The sequence below is a fragment of the Choristoneura fumiferana genome, chromosome 10, assembly GCF_025370935.1.
Source record: "Choristoneura fumiferana chromosome 10, NRCan_CFum_1, whole genome shotgun sequence".
Taxonomy (NCBI): Eukaryota; Metazoa; Arthropoda; class Insecta; order Lepidoptera; family Tortricidae; genus Choristoneura; species Choristoneura fumiferana.
Genome location: NC_133481.1, coordinates 7,578,845 through 7,602,752, shown reverse-complemented (window position 1 = coordinate 7,602,752; position 23,908 = coordinate 7,578,845). Strand labels below are relative to the sequence as shown.

The window sequence follows — 23,908 nt, the reverse complement described above, 5'->3', positions numbered from 1 at the left end:
GCTAAGCTTACTTTGGGACTAGGTCAGTTGGTGTGAATTGTCCCGTGATATTTATCTATTTATTTATTTATAAGTTTTTGGTAAAATTTTCATTTTTAACACAAGATTTTTTTGCTGACTGTACTTTTTGTGGACTGTATTTATATTGACACATAAACTACCAAATTTCAAACATTTGCATACCAAATTTCAAGTCGATGCCATTAACCGTTGAAGAGTTCCATCCTGTGGAGACGATCCTGGCTGGACTACCAGGATGTCACTAGCAGGTTATTGTATTGTCAAGCAATTTACATAAGTATACCAAATTTTAAGTCAATCCAACTACTGGAAGTTGGTCGAATTTAACTTACAAGATTTGATTACAGACAGACAACGGGACGGTGAAACTAAATAAAAGCTTGTAATAACTACAATAGTTGTACATATAGTATCGCGAAGTTTTTTGTAGATATTGATATAATGAACATATTCTTTAATATCGTAGAACATTTTTTTGTTCTATCATCAATAGTTTCCACTCGCCGATGAATAAAGATGACAGTGGGTATTAATATGAATTCAATATACTTATTATACTTGACAACAAAGCACGACAATGATAACCAACTTATCTACCTACTTCTTTTGCCTACTACATACTACGATTCCTATTGTTACTATTTTGTATATAATATGTAGTTAATATGTAGTATATACAGGAAGATGAAGTTAGACTCTAGAATAATAAAAACACAAGCTTAATTCATTTTCATTTCGTATGACCTACCTACTACCAAACAGGTGAAATCCGGGCGAGATGAATTGAGGTCGATGGACTGGATAAAAAGCTTATTCGCCATTTCTAACAGGTTTCGTTCAGGTCCGCGTCGTGTCTCTGGGGGCATCCCTCAATACCTACCTACCTAAACCAAGCCTGTTTGGAGGCTTATATCGTTTATGTTCCAACTTAATCCGTGAAAGCAATTGCGATTTATTCCTTAATATTTTGCTTTAAATTTCACAAAGCATCGTTTTTACTAAGTCAGAAGTTTTTTTTTTCAAACTTCTTCTTTATTTGCACAGAATAATACAGTCAAAAAGATGGTTGATTATAATTATAACATACTGTTCGGAACTTATTCTGCTATAAGTATTATTTATTAATATTATAAAAAACAAATACTAGCATGCAAATGTTATAAATTATTTGAAAGAAAAGTTTTTACATCATAAAACTGATCCTTGCGTACTTAATAAATTTCTTAAGCTATTTCGGAACTTAATAAACGGCAACTGCCGCAAATCTAGAGGCAATTTATATAATAAACCTTTTATTTACCAATGGTAGATATGTTGCTACTAGCACCATGCTTTCGTGGCTAAAATTCAGAGTCTTGAGAACGAAACCAGCAGGCCCGAGAATGTTCTGGATACCATTCTTCAAGAGAAAGCGTTTATAAATATATTAATTTTTATTGTGTAATATTACCAACTCTCTGCACATGATATTGTAAAATCGATCTATTCGTTACGATATAGTTATAGCACAGTGACGTAATATTAATTTCTAAAATTCGTGCATAAACTCGTTTAAAAATTTCCATGCGGGGCCAATCTGCCAGAAATAATCCAGTTCGAAATGAGCTGGTGGCGATGAGGGGGGAGCCTGTTCGCTAGTGCACAGCCAAAGTGACCGGCAGTATGGGCGCACAGCGCACGTTTCTTTGCCTCGTGTTGTTTTTACTCACGGCGTGGGCCCAAGCTGGTTCACCACGAGATATCGCTTACGAAAGTGCCGAAAAAAAAATTGAACTTTTCGATGGCGTCACCATGCATGTACCGATGGCGGAGGGTACGAATAAGACTGAAAACAAATTGATCTCCTTCGAAATCGACACAATCAAGAGGACGAGTGAAGGTGCGTACAAAGTTAATTTATTCTATAAAGCCTAACTTAAAGGGTTCGATAGATCTGGATCAAATTGACTGCCACGGATAGATTGATAGGGAAACGGAACACGGAACAGTGCGGATTTGCATTGCAATTTATAACTATGCGTGCCCACGGAAATCAACATTTTCCAGAGATAATTCAATATTCCGATGCAGTTTTTACAGTTGTACGGAAGTATTCCTCGAACAAGTACACTCCGTGAGCTCATAAAAAACCATCGAATTTTAGAAGCATGCTTCGGGTATTGACGATGAAAGTGATCGTGATTTGTGGTTCTGTTCTGTTATAAACTTGCAAAACTTTTCAAAGTTACAGTAAAAAGTTATGTTAAGAATAACCATCAGTACAAAATAAACCTTACTGTCATAATATTACGCTTGTAATTTTTCTAACTTTAATACTTACAATATGACTTTTTGTCATGATACAAATAAAACAAAATCAGTATTTTCGAATTCTTCCATCGTTAATTTAATTTGAGAACACCCCGCCTTAACACACTACTTTTATTTGGAAGTATAGAGCTGTTGTTAACTGTATCTACTTTTTGATCTGCTTTCGTTTAATATTTTTTGAATGTACTTTTCGATATCCCCGTTGCTTCTATAACTCGGTCTTGACCTCATTAAAATATTTTTACGATCAACACTTTTCTCAAAACTTTCAGCTTCTTTACAAAACATTTATAACATTTTAAACAATTTCCCGTGATTGGCTATTTACAGAAATACTCTGTTTCAGTTGACTCGTCATGGAAATCAATTGCCAAAAAGTAACAAACTAAATAAATTATGTAAGTGGTGGTTTTAACTGTACTATATATAAATCAATGAAAACACAACGAGTGCACTCTTCGCGCGATGGATTGCAACTAAGTCAAAAAACAATTTGTCATTTTCTACTAACGAATCCTTCCGATTTCCCCCGAAACCCGAAGAGCTCACGGATTGTACTTACCTAATTTTTTTTATTTACATTTTGTTATAGGCTTTTATATAAGTTTGCTACCTACGTATTATTCGTTTTTTGTATCAAATTTAACAAGTTAATTTTGATCAACTTCTAGTAGTCTGATAGACTTGAAATTTGATACACGTAATATAAATTGAATGACAAAGCAAGTACAATGAACTAAAAGAATTTCTTTGCTCACCCGCGACCTTATGATAGCTATAAAGTTTATGCAATATATATATGCGTGTTCATGCAGTTGCTCCCCTTCACACTGTAAAAACATACACAAATCACACAAACCCATCTATCACCACCATCATACTACACTGACGCGTTTCGAACTCAACCAGAGCTCATCTTCAGAGCAGCACAACCTTACACCATGCTACCAGATGTTAGACTAACAAACCACAACATACGTTTTAATTTGTCACTGTAACTCCCTAAGTACCCACCTATATTTTTTCTCAAACAAAACATAACTACCCACGAAATCATTGTCATTGATAGTCATTGATATGGACCTCCGCAAAGTAACGCCTGATTCAATAAATTATTTAAAGCAAGTACAATATGTAACAAAAAATTATAGTTACTTTTTAGGAACGAAATTTTTTAATAAAACTTATCTTGTTCACATTAAAAGCTTTTAAATATATTGTTGACATTGTTTTGAACACAGACCGGTCAATCAGTACGCTGCCCGGTCATATTTACCAACTGAACGTAATTGCTAGTTTATTAATGAAGACGTGGGTGGCCTAGTGTAACTGTGTAACTAAAATTGCTTTGTAGATCATTTTCGGTCTATGTGCTTACATTGCAAAGTTATCAAAACTTTGTTGACTTTTCACCGAAATAAAATAACTCTAGCAATTTATTTGCATACAAGTACAATTTACGAGTATAATATTCATCACAATTTAATAATATTTTTATGTCATTTTATTCTTAAAGATCAAAATACTTGATACAAGCTTTTGCTCACGACTGCGAATTTGATTGTCATCAAACCGTGGAAACCTATGCAACTATCGGGGATAAAAACTATCCTTTCCAGAGTCACAATCTTTCTCTATAAATAAAATCATAATTAGTTCTGTGGTATATAAGCGTGAAGAGGTGAGATGACAGACAGGACAGAGGAACAGGAAGGGATGCTTCCGCATTTATAGTATTAGTAAGGAAAGGATTCGCTTTCTCTTCTAACTAGTCTATACCAGTGTTTCCCAAACATTGTTCTGCCATGGCCCGGTAATTGCACACTGCCCCTTTGTGACCCACTTAATATTTTTACGATTTACTTTTACGAATATTTACGATGCGTCGGTCGTAGTAGGTATTATTTTTAAAACAAGGCGGAAATGTTGCGACCCGGTATTTTATTGTGATGGCCCGGTACTGGGTCGCGACCATGTGGACGGCATATGGGAAACACTACAGGAAACAAAAGCACTACAAAATACGCTACCGTTCCATATTAGTGCATGTTGTTGAAAGTAGTAGGTATTAAGGACAACGAAATCAGTGTTGCCAAATCCTAGCAACTTGAGTTGCTAGACTCAAAATCAAAAGTCGCTAGAAAGTCGCTAAAATTAATTCCACGCACCAGATTTTGTGTGGGAGAGACACAAGAGAGTACTGGTGGTCTGAAAAGTTGGGATTTAAAAAAAAACAACAAATAAGAAGATTTTCGAATTCACTGAAATAGTACATTGTGTCTTAAGGGCGGTAAATAAGGAATTACGAACGAGAGTCTATTAGAAGCCCGAAGTCGAAGACTGAGGGCTTTAATGAGTCGATGTTCGTAATTCTAGTACCGCCCGTGCGACATACAAAGTTTTTCATCACATTTGCGAGTAAAACTTTATATTTCTAAAAGAAAAAATAAGTATAATTCTTCCAAATATTGGCGATACCTTAGGCTGCGCTCTTAGCAGCGCCGCCCTCTACCTCCCCCCTCCCTAAGCGCGCCGCAGCGTGCGTGTGCATGTGGTCCTGCAGCAGCGCGCGCATGGCGCAGCAGTACCTATGTACGGGCACGGACTCATTTACCGACCTTGGGCTTCATGAAAAGAAAATTTGTACGCGCAATGACTCATTTACCGACCACGGGTTTCATGACAAGCACATTAAAGTCGAGGGTTTTATTTGGGGGGTTGCAACCAAGGTAGCCTGCATGTTTCGACACTGTTTACGAGCAAGTGTGATGAAAAAAGTTTTTCATTCAATTAAAGCTAGAGTTTTTAAAACAAATAAATGTAAAATTTAGATAGTATGAAAGAAAATTGGATGTCTTGATTTGTTTGTTTTTTAAATAGCTAAAGTTAGAGCATATACAAATAGAGCTTAAATTAAATAAAGTTTGAATTTGGTGCGCAAGCGCGTTTGTCGCTTTCCATATAGATCTCTTAGCATTATATTGTGTTGAGTTGAAAAAAAATGTATCCATTATTGGTCCTAGATTTATTTGAATTTGTATACCAAATGTCGCCAGATAAGTCGCTAAACCATTTTTGTCGTCAAAACTATATTTTGGTCGCTAAGACTTAAGCAAAAGTCGTCACTTCTAGCGACAAAATCGCTAAATTGGCAACACTGAACGGAATTATGTTAAATTAGCTCCTTTACAAACAAACCACGATTTTGGTTGCGTGAAAGTAGAGAAATTTCCGATGTGTGAGCACGTACAAACAATCAGAGCAGCGAGACATTGTTTCTGCCACCGGCCGATAAGCATGACGAACGCTCATTAAATCGAACAACCATCTTGAGCAAGGAAAGTGAATGCAACGTGCCAACCATTCCTTAATTATCACGATAATAATGCTATTTAAACTCCTATTTTACAAATTGTACGACGTGCTACAAAACGCACATTAGGTAACACGCTAGCTTAGCACCGAACGCTTTTGGTAACTGCGGAATATAGATTCTGATATCACTTTGCGGAAGTCTATGATTAGATTTAAAAAATGCATGAAATAATGGACTGCGACGTCTGCGGCGTGGTCGCAGCTGTTTGTTAACTTTACACTAAGTAGCAATCACCATGGTCGAGTAGTAGCAAGATGATTTGTTTAAATTACAGCCCTGTTGCCAAACGCGTTATCTAACGTGCCCACGTGCTAGCTGCTTTTGAGTATCGTTTCACATTTTAAATACGAAATTGAATCTCTCTATAATAGAGTTTTTAAGCTTCAATAAACTTGGTAAATAAATAGGATTGTTGAATTATAACTAGGAAAAACCGGCTAAGTGAGTTATCTTCTGTACAAATTTGTAGGTATCTATGGATATCCAGTGTTAACAGAGCCCTGTTCCAAAGCATATTGTACTTACATAGTGTAAGGTTATTTTCGTTTGAATATTTACGTAAAAAAATATTTTCACTTTTATTTTGGTTGCGTCATAACAGTGGTTGCGGATTAAAATTCTTTGAACGTCAAATATGTAAGCAACTTTTACATGTTCATTTGTTTTTTACAGGTCGCGGTAAACAAAAGAAGCTAATGGAGCGCATCTTGCCAATGTTTATAATGCCCTTCCTGATCCAGTCAACAATCGTCCCGATGTTCCTGAGCATGCTCAAATTCATGTTGTTCAAGTCTATGATGGTCGGTAAACTAGCACTGGCTTTAATTCTGTTCAATGCATTTAGAAATCATAATACCTTTAAAGGAAGGGATGGACAAGTAGCGGATGTTCACTACGGTTACCATGGCGACATGGAGGAGTACGGAGCTTACGTTAATTGAAGGACTAATGGAGGCATTGACTGTTATTTCATGCGCTCCTCAAATAGATATTGTACTTCTTATGAAAAGCTTCGGAGCCCCAAGCAAAATTCATTAGCTAAGAAGCTTACATCTTCAACCCAAAAAATTATAGAGCTTTTAATGATTCACCAAATAGATTTTTGAAGAGATACCTATAGATTCCAAAACCTTTGATGAGCTTCCGAAGGTGAAATAGTATTTATTGTTTATATACCGTAGAAAATATGCCAAATGATTATAATTTGAATTGATTCAGTTGCATGCAATACTTATCTAAACGGCAAAGGAAACCGTATAAGAAAAATGTGTGTTTGTTAATAATTACATAGGTACGTACATTAATTGTGAGGGTTGAATATAAACTAAACTGTTAGCTTGTTGTGTGGTTTGTTGTTGTTGTTGAAGCGGTAACGTTTCGTGTGCTCTGCCAACCCCATTTGGGAATACAGTACCACTACCATGAGTTTACAGTGACCGTACTCGATAGCGACGGCGTAAATTATTTGTATGTATCGCTATCGAGTACGGTCACTGAAAACTCATGGTAGTGGTACAGGCGTGATGTTTGTGCGTGTGTGTAGTGTTACCTTGTAAATTGTAGCGTAAATAACACCAGGTTGCTATATAATATAGGCCAATTCGTAAGTTTTTTGTCATAACATCGTACCTAAAGAAGAAATTTGATTTGATTTTGTGTACTTATTACATTAATCATACAAATCGACGCTTGAAAGGAGAAATTGACTAAGCGACATTTTTATTAAGGATGTGAGGTATATACATGTTTGGAATCAGTAAATTTTACTTATTCGAAATATGTATATAACTCACTATCTTAAAAAAATGTCGCTTAGTCAATTTCTCCTTTCAAGCGTCGAAATGTAATATAAGCATAAACCTTGCTACTTTAATCCGTAACCTGATGCATACAATACAATGTGTTAGGTTTGTTAATGAACTTGAAGAGAGGCTTTAAAGATCTATTTATGTCAGTAATTATGTTTATAAAGGCGTTACACTGTAGGAACTTGAAGGTTTAGGTAATTAACTAAATTTAATCAAAACAACATCATCATGTCAGCCGAAAGACGTTCGCTGCTGGACATAGGCTCCACTCAGACCGGTTTTAAGCTCTAATTTCACGAGGCATTTTTACCAATCTATACTTAAAATTACGTATACATATGTAAGTACTTACCTAACATAAATATGTATGATGGACTCAGATACTAGTAGGTATATGAGCGCCAAACGATATAAACATTCAGTAAATTTGCTATTTAATCACGTATACTTAGTCGACAACAACCTTGAATAACCATTAATACACCTTGTCACGTTGTGATAATGTTTATAAATGGACAATTAAGAGTGGTAGCAACTGTACCTAATGATCTGACTTGAGCTCTTTGCAGGTCACTGTCCGGGCCACGTGATTGTAATTTTATTAAAAGCTTCGTCTATCGTAACTTTCTAATTATGTACGATACGAGTACGTACCTGCAGCCTGCTGATATAGTGATAGTAGGCAATAATCTAACTTTATTCGAGAACTTCATTAAAGAGTCAAGAGAGAACTTCATTAAATATTCCTAAAATAATCTACAGAAATTTGAATTCTTATTGGTCTCCGGCCTACAGAAAGAAGGTCAGATCAAAAAGTTTCCACTTTCTTTACCGTCCAAGGTCACAAAAATACTTTTTTCTTTGTGTGCTCATTGTGGAATCTATAACAAAAAACGGTTGCAGTCGTGGTAGCGACTTACGTTTTTTCAAAACGGTCGTGAATCTCGATCATTCGCATGACATGCTCTACTTGTTATAGCTTTAAATGCCTTCTTTGTTCGCAGTTTCTTTATGTAAGAAAACTTTGTTAGGTAATTTGGAGTCCAGATGTATAATATATCTTCAAGTGTCCAATTTTTTGAAGTTTGATTGAACCTACACCCACAGTCGGTGCCCTAACATACCTAAGTAGGTATCCACTTTTCTATATGCAACTAGTATGAAAAAGTGGATACTTAGTGGACTATAAGTTAGGGAGCCGACCGTACGTTCGATTACAGACATATATGTATCCATCAGATTGCCTTAAGTAAACCTACTTACATTATATTGAATCGCTAAAATATACTTACTCTGGAGAACAGTGGCCTGGCTATTACTCGTAAGTTATCTAACAGTTCTAGCCCCCTAGGATATCTCCTAGGATTGTAGGAATACATGTGTTTCAACAAACCTGTGTTTTTGTAGTCCGTTGCTACTTGAGCTTATGTATTATTACAAGTATTATTTCATACATATATGTTTTTGAAATTAGGCAGTGGCTTATTAAGTACCTACTTAAGAGAAATTCCCGTATAAAATATTATGTGTACATCGGCTTTAATGTCACCACATGATAGGTAGTCATTTCATTATTTCTTAAGCATTTGTAAATAATTAGTGTAAGTTTAATTTATTATTTAACTTATTATTTATTTTAATAAAGTGTGACACTAATTGCATTATTGTTTCATTATTTCCATTAAAAAACATTATCTACTTAGAAATACCTACACACAAAAACTTAATAGTTATTTTATTAAAAAAAAACCGGTCAAGTGCGTGTCGAGCCACGCGTGTAGGGTTACGGTAAGTCTAATATGCGGCAAACATTCAATAAAAAAGTTTCGATCGACTATTTACTTGTTGACTTGTAAAACCTTCCATGTTGTGATAATTTTCCTTTTAAATTCATTATTATTCATTACTATCATCATGATTATTTTCAAATTTTGAAAGCCAACATTTAACTAGTGGAGGGGGGGGACACTTATGCCTCTAACAAAAATTAGCACTTTAAAGCCTAATAGTTTAAAAAGGGAACCTTAAATCGAGAAATTAAAACCTATAATGTTTTTGAAAGACCTATCCAACGATACCTATCTCACAATATGTGTTTAGAGGAGATAAAGAAATCAAACCCACTTTACGTGTAGATGAGGTACTTACCTACCCAAAATTTTTGTTATCAACATTTTATTTTCCTATTTCTTTACGTGGTAAACATGTGCAATTACAGCTTTCTAGCACTAACAGTCTCTAAGCTAAGCCGCGGACTGACGGATAGACGGACATGGCGAAACTATAAGGGTTCCTTGTATGACCGCGAAACCCTAAAAATGAATAGAGGCTTCGCGTAAGATCTTTCATAAATGTTCAAGAAATAAAACATAATAACAAAATAGTAAAATAATGATCTAAACTAAAGGAAGGGTATATTCGTAACCAGTGAAAATTTAATTGAAAGTCAAAATAATTCCACTCCACAAAAGACATAGGTAGGTAACCTAATCTTTAGACGTGCCTAAAACATTAATTGTTATAAGTTATAAGCTGACACGTGTTACATAGGTATACATACGAGTAATTATGCTGTATACGAGTATAAGAGTCTGTAATAAAATTAATGACGCAATTTAAAAATGCACTTTTTTCAAGTGTGAAATCTTAACAAAATTTCTGAAATTGTTATTGAATAAAAATATTGTGTTGTTTATTGAAGAATTATTACGAATTTAAATATAAGGGTAAAAAAAAAAAAAAAAAACAATAAAAATGTACACTGTAAATTTGACTTATACCGCCGAATCTAATCTAATCTTCATTTGTTAAAGAAAATAATAAATATATATATTTGAATTTAAAAGCCTGGGGTGTCATCTCGTCCCCTCAAAGGGGGTATACAGGCTCTATACTACGAAGTGAAAAATTGGAACTTCGTATCTTAATTGCCGTCCCGCTGACGCTAATATTATTTAATACGAGAGTGAGAGAGAGGGGCGATACGATACGAACTTCGATTTTCGAATTTCGTAGTAACCCCCCTGGGCATTGCCCCTTTCGGCGATTTTATACGCCAAACACAAAAACGGCCGTGTTGATGGTTATAAGGCCAGTTGGCCTCATTGGTGTCGCGTCTGGGTTTTCTTGAACCGCCAGCGAGATCAAGCCCACCGGATGGGATCCCGTTCGGGGAGGTCCAGCGAACGATATCAGCCGGCGCAAGGAGGACCGCATCCAGTATCCAGCTGTCGGAGTGGCAGACTGTGTAGTGATGTGGTGGCTGTAAAGTCACGCAGCAATCTCTTCCTGTCGGGTGGCTGGCAGTGGTAAGGCGCTAGCTCGCACAAGTGGCGAAAGCGTGACCTGTTCGCTCGATCGTCCGACTCCAGGTGGTGAGGCTGCAGATGAACTGGCCCAGAGGTTCTACGCCCAGGTGCCGAGCAATGACGTATTACGCACGTAGTTACGCAGCTTCAATGATAGCTACTTTGCATATATAGCGACTATAATACGGGGCATCGAGTAGCTTCCTCTTTTACTCTTCCACGACCGAGTACCACGCGATGGCTGCATAGGATTGAATTTTCTTTATTTATTTTTTCAATAAACTATATAAACTATAGTTATTTTCTGTTGTTTTTGGAGTCGGTTAAATTTTTTTCTACGTAATGACCTTTTTTTAAGTGTTTTTTTTTTAGCAAAGACAATAAGAGCAATTATATATTTTTAAAAGCTAGTTAATAGTTTTAAGTTGATATATTTTGAAGATTTTGCAAGAATAATCATTATGAGCTAGTGAAGTATATTTTATCACAACTAAGTACACTTAGCGTAAAACACTGAAACTGGTGATAGTGACTGTACATTCCTGACATGACATGACATTGACTGTACCAACCATAGTAAAAATCGAACAAACGCTATTAACAGCACAACAGAATCGAAAAATCGTCAATATCGCTTTACGTGATGAATGAACGGCCACAGACACGGCATAGTTAAGATTTGGCACAGCACAACACCTCCCTTTCCTAACCTACCTAGAGTCATGTGGTGTAAACGTACGCAGTGGGTAAGTGTACGCAAGTACATACATTTTGGACTGAAATTGTCATTGCGTACACTTACCCACTGCGTACATTTACCCCACATGACACTAACACGAGCCAATTTACTAATTGGCGTATTTTTAGTGTACGAGAAATTACACGTTAATCTGTGTTTTTTGATTGCAGGATTTAGCCACATAGGTATTTCATACAAATATAAAAAATCAGTAATAGTAAATATACAGTACGTAGGTATAATAAAATTGTGAGAATTTGTATAAGTATTTGTCATGAAAAAAGAAACATGATATTTGCCCTCTACCGCACGTGAAATCTCAAGACATTGTCAGATTCGACACGAACTCTTCTTCGATTTGACTTAAATCTCCCTACTACATTCTAACAATTTTCTACCTGTACATAATCATTATGTCACATTTGGGTTACGAAAAAAATTCGCTCGTAACATTCGCATTCGGTCTTGGAGCGTATTGGCATTGGCAGTTCTCATTGCGATATTACTGAGCTAGCGACACTAATTTTCCTTAAGTCACGTACCATTATTGCATAAAATCTGCCAGAAGGCACCAACACCTGACTGGTAATAGTCTCGCTGGACTTTATGCCATTATATTGGACATTTGCCACTCGGCATTTCTTATCGAATCACTTCGGTTTGGTTTCAAGTAGAAATGTGATAAGATCTGTGCAATCTTTGCTATTCAAGTGCGATTTTATAAATCCTGAGTTCGTCTACGCGCGTTTGTTGTGAAAACAATTTGAAAGTGATATTGAAGAATATTAAACAGCACTGCGGTGGGAGAATAGAGGTTTGTATCATTTTTTTAGCCTATATTTTTCGCAAGTAGGTACCTAATTAATTGATTTTATGAAGTAAGTATATATTACAAAAAAGGATGAAAATTTGTGAATAGGACATGCCTAGTATTTTTTAAAGAAGTAGATATGACTAAGGATGAGTTATAACATCATCATTTCCAGCCTATTAGATTTGCAGTCGGTTTCAATCAAACATAACTCTGACAAGATTTTCATCGCCTTTTGCTTTTACTTAAAATTAATCTCACTCTGCGCCTAACAAATGAATTTAGCAAAAGCTACCATGTTCTCAAACAAATTCAAAAAATAACCGTATCAACTTCTATGATTTCTTACATGCTGACACTTATCAAATGGGTGCAATGAAATGAAGGGTACCTAACCTAATCAATCATGCAGTAAAGTAGTTGGGTAGATATAGGTACTTACTATTATTTTTAACTTTTTAAGTCTGCATTTCTATATAGGTATCGAATATAGATCTCGAAAACGGCTCCAACGATTTCGATGAAATGTGGGATGTGGGGGTTTTCGGGGATGAAAAATCAATCTAGCTTGGTCTTATCTCTGGGAAAACGCTGGTTGCCGCCGAGTTTTTGCCCGAGCGGAGCTCGGTCGCCTAGGTATTATCTATAATTACTACAACACAAACACATAGATATCAAGTTAACTTTAATTTTGCCTAGGTAATTCATGTTATAATTCGTCTACATCCGCCATGTTCATATGCTACAAATCGAATCTAAATTCTAAATTATAAAGATCTAAATCAAAACAAAAATCTAAATTGCAAATCTAATAACTTATTTCTCTGACGCAGTCACTTTAGGTAACTTGGTTGGTTTTTTAGAAAAATATTGCTCTGTCCATTGGAGGTCAATTTTGCCAGTGTCTAGTAGGTTTAGCCGTTGTACGGTAAAAAAAATCTATAAAACGAAATAATGAGAGGTAATGGTGGATGAACGATGACAGCGCGAATCGACCTTTGCTACGAAATTAACATACCTAAGTATTTCGCAGCTCTGAGCTTGAAGATAATAGGTGCTCCTGATTTTGGCCCTAACAACTAATTAAAAAAAAACAGATTTAAACAATATTAATAGCTTTTAATTTAAATGTAAAATAAAATAAAATATATGTAGGGTACTATTCTTTTTACTTTCTATACGGTCTAACTATTATTTAGCTTACGGCTTGATGGATTTTGTGGAACTGACATGACTTTACCGGCCGAACATACAATACTGACCTGATATTTGGAAGCCCAGCCCAAATGGTTTCTAAATAAAAGCGCGGTAAATTCCGGTCACGAAATATCGACCCCGTATGAATAAATAACGCCCTAATATTCCCGACTTGATAAATACCAGCATGATAATTAAACAAAACGTATATTATTACTACAATAGTTGTACCTCACAACTTTTATTTTCAGATGACATCACCTATTTGCCACTGGACTTATCATTATAAACTGTTAAATGTCCTTGTTATACTTGGACTGTTAGCATTTGATCAAGCACAGGGGAAGATGTTGAGACAGGTCCAAGAGGTATGTACCGGATACTATAAATGTCCTCCTCGGTTACCATTACGGCGACATTGACTACAATAACAGTACCTAATTGCTATTCTGTTGACAGTGTGGCGTAGCTAGGTAAAAGGCCCTAGGGCGAAAAAATAAACTAGAGTCCCAAATAAACGACTATTACGACTACGTCTATTTAAAATCGTTTGTTCCCTATTCGTCGTGTTCCGAATTCGAAGTACTCCAGATTGATCATTTATAGTTTGTTAGTGAGAGTCCGAGGGGCCCCCTAAGCTTGGGGGCCCCGGGGAACTGCCCCGTCTAGTCTAGCCGTCCAGTAGCTACGCCACTGTCTGTTGACGAAAGGAATTAGTAATGGGCAAGACAAACAAAATGGTAATTATCCTAGCGTGCAGAATCTTTTTACTTACACGTGCCAAACCCATTCAATTAACTATTAGCCAATGTTTTTGCACCATTTAAATACGTAATAGGTATGATATGCTATTCAAACAGAATCTTGTATTATGAACAAGGTAAATGTGGTTTATGGATATGGATTATAATTTTCATAAATAATGACATTGTATTAGGTATTCGAGTTAAGTAAGATAATTATAGGTACCTACCTATTAATTTTATTTAATAGGAATGCCTTGTTGTCATAATAGGAGATAATCTGCATCTTAAATGTTGAAGCAGCACGACGATATAGGTAGGTATACTCACACATAAAGATAGATCTTACATGCCTTTACCTGCCGGCTTTTCTCATGTGTGAACACAGAGTGAACCATAAAGTCCAACTGTTGAATAACAGGGGTGCGTCCCACGAGATATAACAACAAAATATCTAATTTCATATTAATAACGTTCACAAGATATACTGAACATTAGCTATAACAGCAAAAAGTATAATTTTTTGACGTATAACCCTTAAATTATATAACGTTATTTTTATATCACTTCAATTTATATAAGATTTATATGGACTAATTTCTTTTAACATAACGTACATTAGGTATATCACTCATGATATATAATTATATGTGTAATATCAATTGATATTATATATAAACACATTATACCTTACAGAATTAGATATTTTAAGATTATACTTTTCGTTCATTATATCCAGTAAACGAGTTTATATAAAATGAGCGTTTAATACGTAGATAATAAGTTGTAACATCTCGTATTACTTACGTACCCAAATTATTACAGGTTATGGCGTCTCCCAATCTTAACTAGGTATTTTACTAAAATCATAATGTATTTGTTACACAGTAGGTAGTCTTCATTTAGGTACGTTAGGAACATCTGTACAAAATGTCATGTCTATTGATTTAGCGATTATGATTTTGGGATTTAACGTGTGTAATTACAGTGAAACCATTTGATTCCTGACCCACCGTATTACTTTCTCACAGGTTCTCACAGTAAGTGTTATCATAATAAATTCCCTTGTCAAGCAATGCGTATCGCTATGAATTTTTCTGCGAAAAGGTTCCACAGTTGGTCAGGATTCAGTTGGTTCGAGTGTACCTAAATTCCAGTTCTGTAGGAACAGCTAAGTAAATAAAAAGTTGACTACCTTTTTAATTTATTTGGACCTCAAAACTAACTACGTACGGTCAATGGCTCTCACCATGGAACTATTTCACAGTAAACGTCATAGTGACAAGAAAAACTGTGCCTAATGACTTTTCCTTTGAAAAGATTCCTACGTGGCTTATGAATTAAAGTCCTTGACCGTACCTATACGTACCTATGTAATGTTAAAATTTCATCGAAATACAATGATCGGCACAAACCCCTAAGTCCAGCAGGGCACCGAGTAGGTAAATAAACGTAAGCACGCACCGTTCAGTATTTAATTATTTTTTTTTGGTAAGTACAAAGCGATTCAAGTAAGATTTTACTCGTATTTTCAGAATGTTGACTACAGATTACCGAAGCATGTAGCACCAATGAATTACAAATTGCGGCTGTGGCCCAATGCCACGAACAAAACCTTCCGCGGCACCGTTGAAATTACGCTAAACGTCACAAAACCAGCCAACAACGTGACATTGCATACTAATAAACTGGAGATCCAGACAGTGAGCCTAGAGAGCTCTTATTTAATTCTAAAGGTCAGTACGGAAATCGTTACTGACAAGAGAGAGCTCTTAATTGTTAAAACCCCGAGTAATTTCCCTAGTGGACCCTACACTCTGAAGATTAAATTCTCAGGAACGCTGGACGGAATAGTTGGGCTTTATGCAAGCTCCCTTAAAAATGGAAGGTATCTATGCTTAAATATTCCTTTTAATTTTAATTTTCTTTGTACGATGCCTCTACAATAGGTGCTTTTCCTTGCGAAAAACGAGGGAGAATCACTCCGCTGCATTTTGGATAGGTACCTTCAGTCCCTGCCTCCCTGATGTAGGTGTTACGGAGTCAAGATTTCTTCCTTTCCTTTTTTTTCAGTTCTTCAACTAAACTGGCTTAAGCCGCCATTTCACTCGTGGGTAAAAACAGTTTCCGACTTTTGTGGTAGGTTAAATCATATGCCACAACAGGTAATATTATAATTTATAATACCTAAAACCTATCTACTTACTTGCTTACTTTATTATTATTCCTCGTTAATCCTGTAGCGTAGTCGATAGACATCATCGGTTACACGATAATTCTGGCGTGAGTTCCATCATTGCGATAAGAATGACGAAAGACGAAAACCAGAATGTTGGACTGGACTGACGCCTGAATGAGCCTGAACCGATGTCATAAGGACTGTTCAATTTACTAAACGGACAGTAAAAAAACAGCTCTCCTGACCCTACTCATTATTTTTTTAATTATTACTGTAAAATGCTACTGAGAAATGAAATACCAAAATAAAATATTTATTTAGGTATGTTGAAAATAAATTCACTTTTTGGGTATTAGGTACGACAAAATTTCGGACTTTTGGGTACATATTTCATACATTTTACTTGCCCCGATATCGTATCATCGTCCGATATCGACATTTATTTATTTATTAAATTTGGGAAACAAACAGCATAGGTATTATCGGATCGGGACGGATAATCAATTATATAGATTAGGATATATAGATAGGATAGTCAATTTTGCCAGTGTCCAGTAGGTAGGTTTTGCCGTTGTACGGTAAAAAAATCTAAAAAACGAAATATGAGAGTTAATGGTGGATGAACGATGTTCGAACGCCCCTCGCCTCATCAGTTTTGCCGCCTTTTTTAATTGGGACTTTAACTGATTCGGGAAAGCGTCTGTTTCAAGCCCGCTCTTGTGCTTCACTGCTTTACACCGAAAACTTTTACTGCCAAAGCAACACTCTTGTGTTACCTACTTGCGATATGTAACGCCATGGTCTATGGCTATACTCCGACATATATATTATCGTCAGAAAATTGTAATGTACACTTTTCTCCATGTAATTAACAACTAAGACAAGGCAAGTAACTGAATCTGACGCGCTCGAATTTTTCTACGGGTTGTTTTTTTTTTATCTGACCGGCTGCCCTCAACGCACGCCCATATGGGTTCATATTTAATGGGCGTACATTATAGGGTGCGTGGACTGCTTCAACCGGGCAAACTTGATAACGTGGAAAAAGAAATAACACGATGCAAACTTAATATCTGTGGTCTAAGTAAGACACACTGGAGAGAAAATGGCCATTTTAACACTAAGTCGCATACTGTATATTTCTCTGAAAGCAACACAAGCAGTCTAAATGGAGTTGCCTTTGTTATACTCAAGACCGTCAGTAACGGAGCCAGTTAGCGATCGAATACTGAGCATGAAACTGAAGGCAAAACCGATCAACCTCAACGTCATAGTTACAGTTGTATGCACCAACTAGTACAGCAAGTGACACGGAGATAGACAGTTTCTACGCTGAAGTAGAGTCAACTATAACTAAAATTCCAAAAAGAGAACTTCTGGTCGTGATGGGTGATCTGAACGCCAAGATAGGGGCGCATGCAGACGATTTCAGCCCATGTGCTGGAAAGTATGGTTTGGGTCCAATATGGGTCCCCAGATCAACTATGAGGACCTTCTGAAGGAGGCTGTGGTAGCATCCGGGCCTCCTCCCGTGATTGGCAAACGTCAACACTGGATGAGCGATACAACGCTAGCCCTTGTAGAAAAGAGAAGAACTATTATGAAAGCTCAGGGAGCCGACGTATAGAACTTGAATATGTACAATTTCTGCTCGTATACAAGAAGCGTGTAGGCGAGACTTGTTAGGACACTTGTGTTTCCCATATTTCTTTACGGTGCAGAGAAGGCGAGACAAAGAAAATAGACGCCTTGGAAATGTGGTGTTGGAGAAAAATGCTTAACATATCATGGACGCAATATTTAGGACCAACGTCTCCATTATCCAGGAACTCGACACCAAGAAACGTCATTCTTCCATCGTAAAGGACCGTATTCTCTCTTTCTTCGGACACGTCTCGCGTCGAGATGATACATCTGTGGAGCGACTGGTGTTACAGGGTAAAGTTGAGGGCACAAGAGCACGAGGCAGATCGCCTATGCGCTGGACCGACCAAAGCACTAGGAAGGCAACAGTGAGAGAGGAATGGCGACGGATAGTGCGCTGTATCACCACCCCGGATATGACGACCACGACCACTCTGTCAAGAGTGTAACGACTAGGAAGACATTATAGGGTGCATGCAAGGATTCTCCCTATTATGTTTTTCTGATGTGCTTGAGTAAAACGCAAAATCCCCGCTTGGGCTCCCCTACTAGTAGGATGGCTTTGACTGATCCGCACAAATTTCTCGAATACGAAATGGTGCTTGGCTTATCCTTATCCATTATGTGACAAACGTGGACGGTGATTTAATTTTCTTGATCTGTTAAAAACATTTGATTTTTAACGGGTATTATTCGAGGTAGGTACCTATATTCACTAGAGCTGGCTCGAATCAATTGAATGAGTGAATAGTGACGTCTATACTACACTAGCTTTTACCCGCGGCTTCGCACGCGTAAATTAATCGGTGTGGTAGCTGCAATTGAAATTTTCGGTATTTTACAAAACTCCCCTGGAAATTTCCAATATTTATATCGTGGTCTTCATTGAGGTTGTGTTGTGAATAACTGTACAAAATTCAAGACTCTAAGCCCAGTGCTGAAGTTTCAAAAATTTTCCCTATCCAAATTCAAATGCAAAATTCAAATTCAAATCATTTACTCAGTAAATAGGCCGTAATGGGCACTTTTACACGTCATTTTTTATACTACCAGCGCTTTCGGAAAGACCATCATTGCCAAGAAGAATGCGTCGCAAGAAACTTGGCAGTAAGTCATTTTATTAAATAAAATAATTACAAATAAAATACTTAAAAACTACAGTATACAATTAAAGAAAAAAATACGAAATAATAATAATAATAATACAGGGATGTATGGGGTCCCTTAGTTACAAAACTATACCGTGGGAATATCGGGATAAAAAGTAGCGTACTTATGTGTTATTCCAGACATACGGCTACCTACATACCAAAATTCATGGCTCTAAACCCAGTGGTTGTTATTTCGAGATTTTATCCCTAGGTATCCCGTGGGAATATCGAGTCAAAAAGTCCCTTACGTGTTATTCCAGACATCCAGCTTCCTACATACCAAATTTCATGACTCTAAGCTCAGCGGTTAATATTTCAAGATTTTATCCCTATCCCGTGGGAATATCGGGGTAAAAAATAGATTATGTGTTATTCCAGAGGTCCAGCTACCTACATACCAAATTTCATGGCTCTAAGCCGAGTGGTTGTTATTTCGAGATTTTATCCCTAAGTATCCCGTGGGAATATCGAGTCAAAAAGTCCCTTACGTGTTATTCCAGACGTCCAGCTACCTACAAACCAAATTTCATGACTCTAAGCCCAGCGGTTATTATTTCAAGATTTTATCCCTATCCCGGGGGAATATCGGGATAAAAAGTAGCCTATGTGTTATTCCAGAGGTCCAGCTACCTACATACTAAATTTCATGGCTCTTAGCCCTGCGGTTGTTATTTCAAGATTTTATCCCTAGGTATCCCGTGGGAATATCGGGTCAAAAAGTCTCCTATCTGTTATTCCAGACGTCCAACTACCTACATACCAAATTTCATGACTCTAAGCCCAGAGGTTGTTATTTCGAGATTTTATCCCTATCCCGTGGGAATACCGGGATAAAAAGTATCCTATGTTTTAATCCAGGTTATAAACTAACTTTTCGCCAAATTTCATCCAAATCCATCCAGCCGTTTCAGCGTGAAAGAGTAACAAACATACTCACTCACTCACTCACTCACAAACTTTCGCATTTATAATATTAGTAGGATTTGACAAATTTGCACACGTTTTTAAATGAAACAACGAAACTAAGTATTTAAAATTGTTTCAACTTCTATAATAAAAACATAATAAATACCGCTAATAAATGTACATGTAGGTATTTTTAGTCCATTTGTGTTCGAAATATCGAGAAACGTGTGTTACCAATTTGATCGTTAATTCAAACCTTAAATTAAACGGAGTATAGTAGTGTTCATTCATCATTATAATAATTAAATACAGTTGATTCAATAATTAATAATCGAGTTAAGTATAAATTATTCATGTTTGTAACTACTTGTTTAAAAATTACTAGGAGGCTCCTGTATAATAACGGCACTTACACATCGAAAAGTGAGATTCTTTCGTTCAAATTAATTCTATGTGCGACAGTCCTGCGTTTTTTAACCCCCGACGCAAAAAGAGGAGTGTTATAATAAGTTTGAGCGCTATGTGTGTCTGTCTGTCTGTCTGTGGCACCGTAGCTCATAAACGGGTGGGCCGATTTGAATGCGGATTTTTTATTTGTAATCAGGTTTTTGAGCGATGGTTCTTGGACATGTTTCATCAAAATTGGCTCTGCCATTTTTGAGATATTGAACTTTGAAGTGACAAAGTCGGGGGTTTTCCAATTTACCTTTTACCTCAGTGCTACTACAGCGCCATCTATTCAACACTTTCCAACGGACACTTGCATCAAGAATTTTTTCATCACCAAGCTATTTGAGCTCATAAAATAAATGCTTCAAGTTTGTGACTACTGTCAGTGTCACTTGTCGGTTCGTATACCACCACACCAGCACCCACTGTTTGTTTTCTCGAAATTCTCAGTTAAAATTAAAACATTAATTCTACAATCTTTTGCCTGATTAAGTTCTGTTTAATAATGGTACCGCCATTAAATGTGACCCTTTTTGAACGGCTTTCGTCGTTAGTGCGCCCGGTTAACTACAAACTAATACTACGACCGAATTTAGACACTGGTGTATTCTCCGGCAATGTAAAGATAAATATAGTGTTAAAACAAGAAAAGAACTTCGTCAATCTACACTCAAATCTTTTAGATATAAGTAAAGTGCAGGTATTTAGAGGTGACAGAGAGATACCGGTATTTAAGTACATAGAAGTAAAGCAACTCGAACAAATTTTAATCGAATTCAGTGAACCTCTGAGCCCTGGAAGTTATCAAATTGATATAGATTTTAGTGGAAAATTGACGAAGAAAATAGTTGGATTTTATTCATCGAACCTAAAGAATAATAAGTATGTATGAAATGCTAATTTAACAAAATACATTAAAATCCTTTACTAATGAGAAATAATCAATATTTTTATCTTTTTTTTAAGAACAATGGTTGCCAGTAAGTTCCAACCAACATATGCTCGGCAAGCATTCCCATGCTTCGATGAACCAGACTTTAAGGCAACTTATGATATAACTCTTATCAAACCGCAGAACTATGTGGCACTCTCCAATATGAATGTAAGTCTACCTACTTCTCACTTTAGCTAAGCTTTTAGGAATATAATTAGCAAATTTACACCAACCTAAGTGTAGATGAATTTGTACTTGATTAATAAAAAGTATGGAAGAATGTAAACAATTTTAAAATTAGTATTAGGAGTACTTTTTTAACTGTACAAAACTCAGCTTTTCACATATTTTACATGTATAATAATGGAATTTTTTGTGCTGTTAGGATAATTACATTATAAACATTTTGGGTTTAAGGTACTGTCTCAATTTTTAGCATATAATATATTTTTTTAATTAAATTAATAAATGAGTAGTTACAAATCGTTGCTACTTTTAAATAATCTCATATCTCAAATCAATATGTCAACAAAATTGAACCAACATAATGGTCATATAGAGCACTCAGAGAAATTATCCATTTTGAGATAAGTTTTTTTTAAAGTACCTACTTAACAATAGAATTTTAATGTTAATGTGAATGGTGCACATCTTACTGTGCTATGAAAATTCCAGACCCAGTTTATGACTATTGAATATTAATTTAAGTTCTATTAATTATGTCTGTTTAGAAATTGAGTGCATGTTTTTATTTTTCATATGTTCCAGGAAATATCTAAAACTTTAGATGGTGATTCAGCATCTGAAGCAGTAACATTTGCAACCAGCGTGCCAATGTCTACCTATTTGGCGTGTTTTGTGATTTGCGATTTTGATTTCAAAGAAACCGAAATAAACTCTAATGGTATAGGGAGCAACTTTAAACTGAGATCATTTGCCCAAAAAGATGAAACTCATAAAATTGATTTTGCACAAGACATTGGCAAAAGAGCTACGGAGTTTTATATTAACTATTATGAAGTGCCATTTCCTCTTCCAAAACTGGGTCTGTATATTTAGAGTATTTGTATGTTATCTTCTGTTGTATGTAATGTAATGAAATGGTTGGAATATTAGAGTTCCCATGAGACCTATTTTAGCTTTCTGAGCCAAATAATGATCTAAAGTAAAGGACCATGCACCAAAAACCAACAGACCAAGTTATATGAAAAAGGTCTGTTTCCCTACTTTATTTCATTTTATGAGCTACAAGTTCAATTCCATTGCAATATTGAGATATATTCATATTTTAGTCAGAGTAAATATCTTTTTTTAACCCGCAACGCAAAATAGGGGTGTTATAAGTTTGACCGCTATGTGCGTCTGTATGTCTGTCACACAGACATGTGTGCCAGGCTGTGGCACCGTAGCTCTTAAACGGGTGGACCAATTTGAATGCGTTTTTTTATTTGAAAAAAGTTTTTCTTGCAATGGTTCTTAGACATGTTTCATCAAAATCGGTTGCAGCCGTTTTTGAGATATTGAACTTTGAAGTGACAAAGTCGTAATATTCCAACTTTTTGTTGGTTAGGTTATTTTTAAATACATCTGCAATCGGTACATTAAACAATAAGCAAATCTGTTGCGTGCAGTAGGAATGTTGTTTGGTATGTGAAGTTCATTGATAGCAAAAAGTTTTTGAACTGTTTTTTTTTTCTTTGTTAAACATCATATTTTTGTCAAGCCGTGGTGGCCTAGTGGTTTGACCTATCGCCTCTGAAGAAGAGGGTTGTGGGTTCAAACCCGGGCTCGCACCTCTTGAGTTTTCGAATTCAAGTGCGACCACGAGCTTTGCGGTGAAGGAAAACATCGTGAGGAACCTGCACAAACCAGCGAAGCAATTCAATGGGTGCATGTAAGTTCCAATTCGCACTGGGCCCGCGTTGGATATATGGCCCAGCCCTCTTGTTATGAGAGGAGGCCTGTGCCCAGCAGTGGGACGTATATAGGCTGGGATGGATATTTTTGTCAAATATCGTTTTTATTGCTAATCTGATTATTTTACTCATAGCATGAAAACCCCACTTTATGAGTACCTAAAGTAAACATTGTATTGAAAAATGAAAATATTTAAATCCCATTTCAGATATGATAGCAATCCCAGATTACGTATCTGGTGCTACTGAACATTGGGGCCTGATAACTTATAGAGAAACCTCTTTTCTGGTAGACGAGGACACTGCTTCTGCTCAAAACAAGATCAGTGTTGCCAACACTATTGCACATGAGCTGGCCCATATGTGGTTTGGAAACTTAGGTGGGTACTTTCATAATATATTTGTACATAATATT

The 23,908-nt window shown here is 36.2% G+C and overlaps 2 protein-coding genes across 2 annotated transcripts in view; both read left to right on the top strand.

Moving 5' to 3' along the window:
* Positions 1 to 1,632: 1,632 nt before the first annotated feature.
* On the top strand, positions 1,633 to 8,967 carry Osi22 (Osiris 22). The gene is made up of 2 exons (XM_074093327.1): positions 1,633 to 1,900; positions 6,380 to 8,967. The coding sequence occupies exons 1-2, from the start codon at positions 1,684 to 1,686 to the stop codon at positions 6,646 to 6,648; spliced, it is 486 nt and encodes a 161-aa protein (XP_073949428.1). The 5' UTR covers positions 1,633 to 1,683; the 3' UTR covers positions 6,649 to 8,967.
* Positions 8,968 to 12,038: 3,071 nt separating this feature from the next.
* The window catches only part of LOC141431739 (glutamyl aminopeptidase-like), a 25,172-nt gene continuing 13,302 nt past the window's right edge, over positions 12,039 to 23,908 (top strand). Inside the window, exons 1-6 of the mRNA XM_074092916.1 lie at positions 12,039 to 12,376; positions 13,822 to 13,938; positions 15,849 to 16,201; positions 21,610 to 21,745; positions 22,346 to 22,622; positions 23,703 to 23,873. Of these exons, the coding sequence (XP_073949017.1) occupies positions 13,822 to 13,938; positions 15,849 to 16,201; positions 21,610 to 21,745; positions 22,346 to 22,622; positions 23,703 to 23,873 (1,054 nt within the window). The 5' untranslated portion in view covers positions 12,039 to 12,376. The remainder of the gene's footprint in view (positions 12,377 to 13,821; positions 13,939 to 15,848; positions 16,202 to 21,609; positions 21,746 to 22,345; positions 22,623 to 23,702; positions 23,874 to 23,908) is intronic.

What these genes read in the sequence shown, in the direction of transcription:
- Osi22 (XM_074093327.1), top strand. Translation starts at nt 1,684, where the DNA reads ATGGGCGCACAGCGCACGTTTCTTTGCCTCGTGTTGTTTTTACTCACG. An exon ending in AATCAAGAGGACGAGTGAAG is followed by an intron (nt 1,901 to 6,379) that starts GTGCGTACAAAG and finishes TGTTTTTTACAG; the next exon opens with GTCGCGGTAAACAAAAGAAG.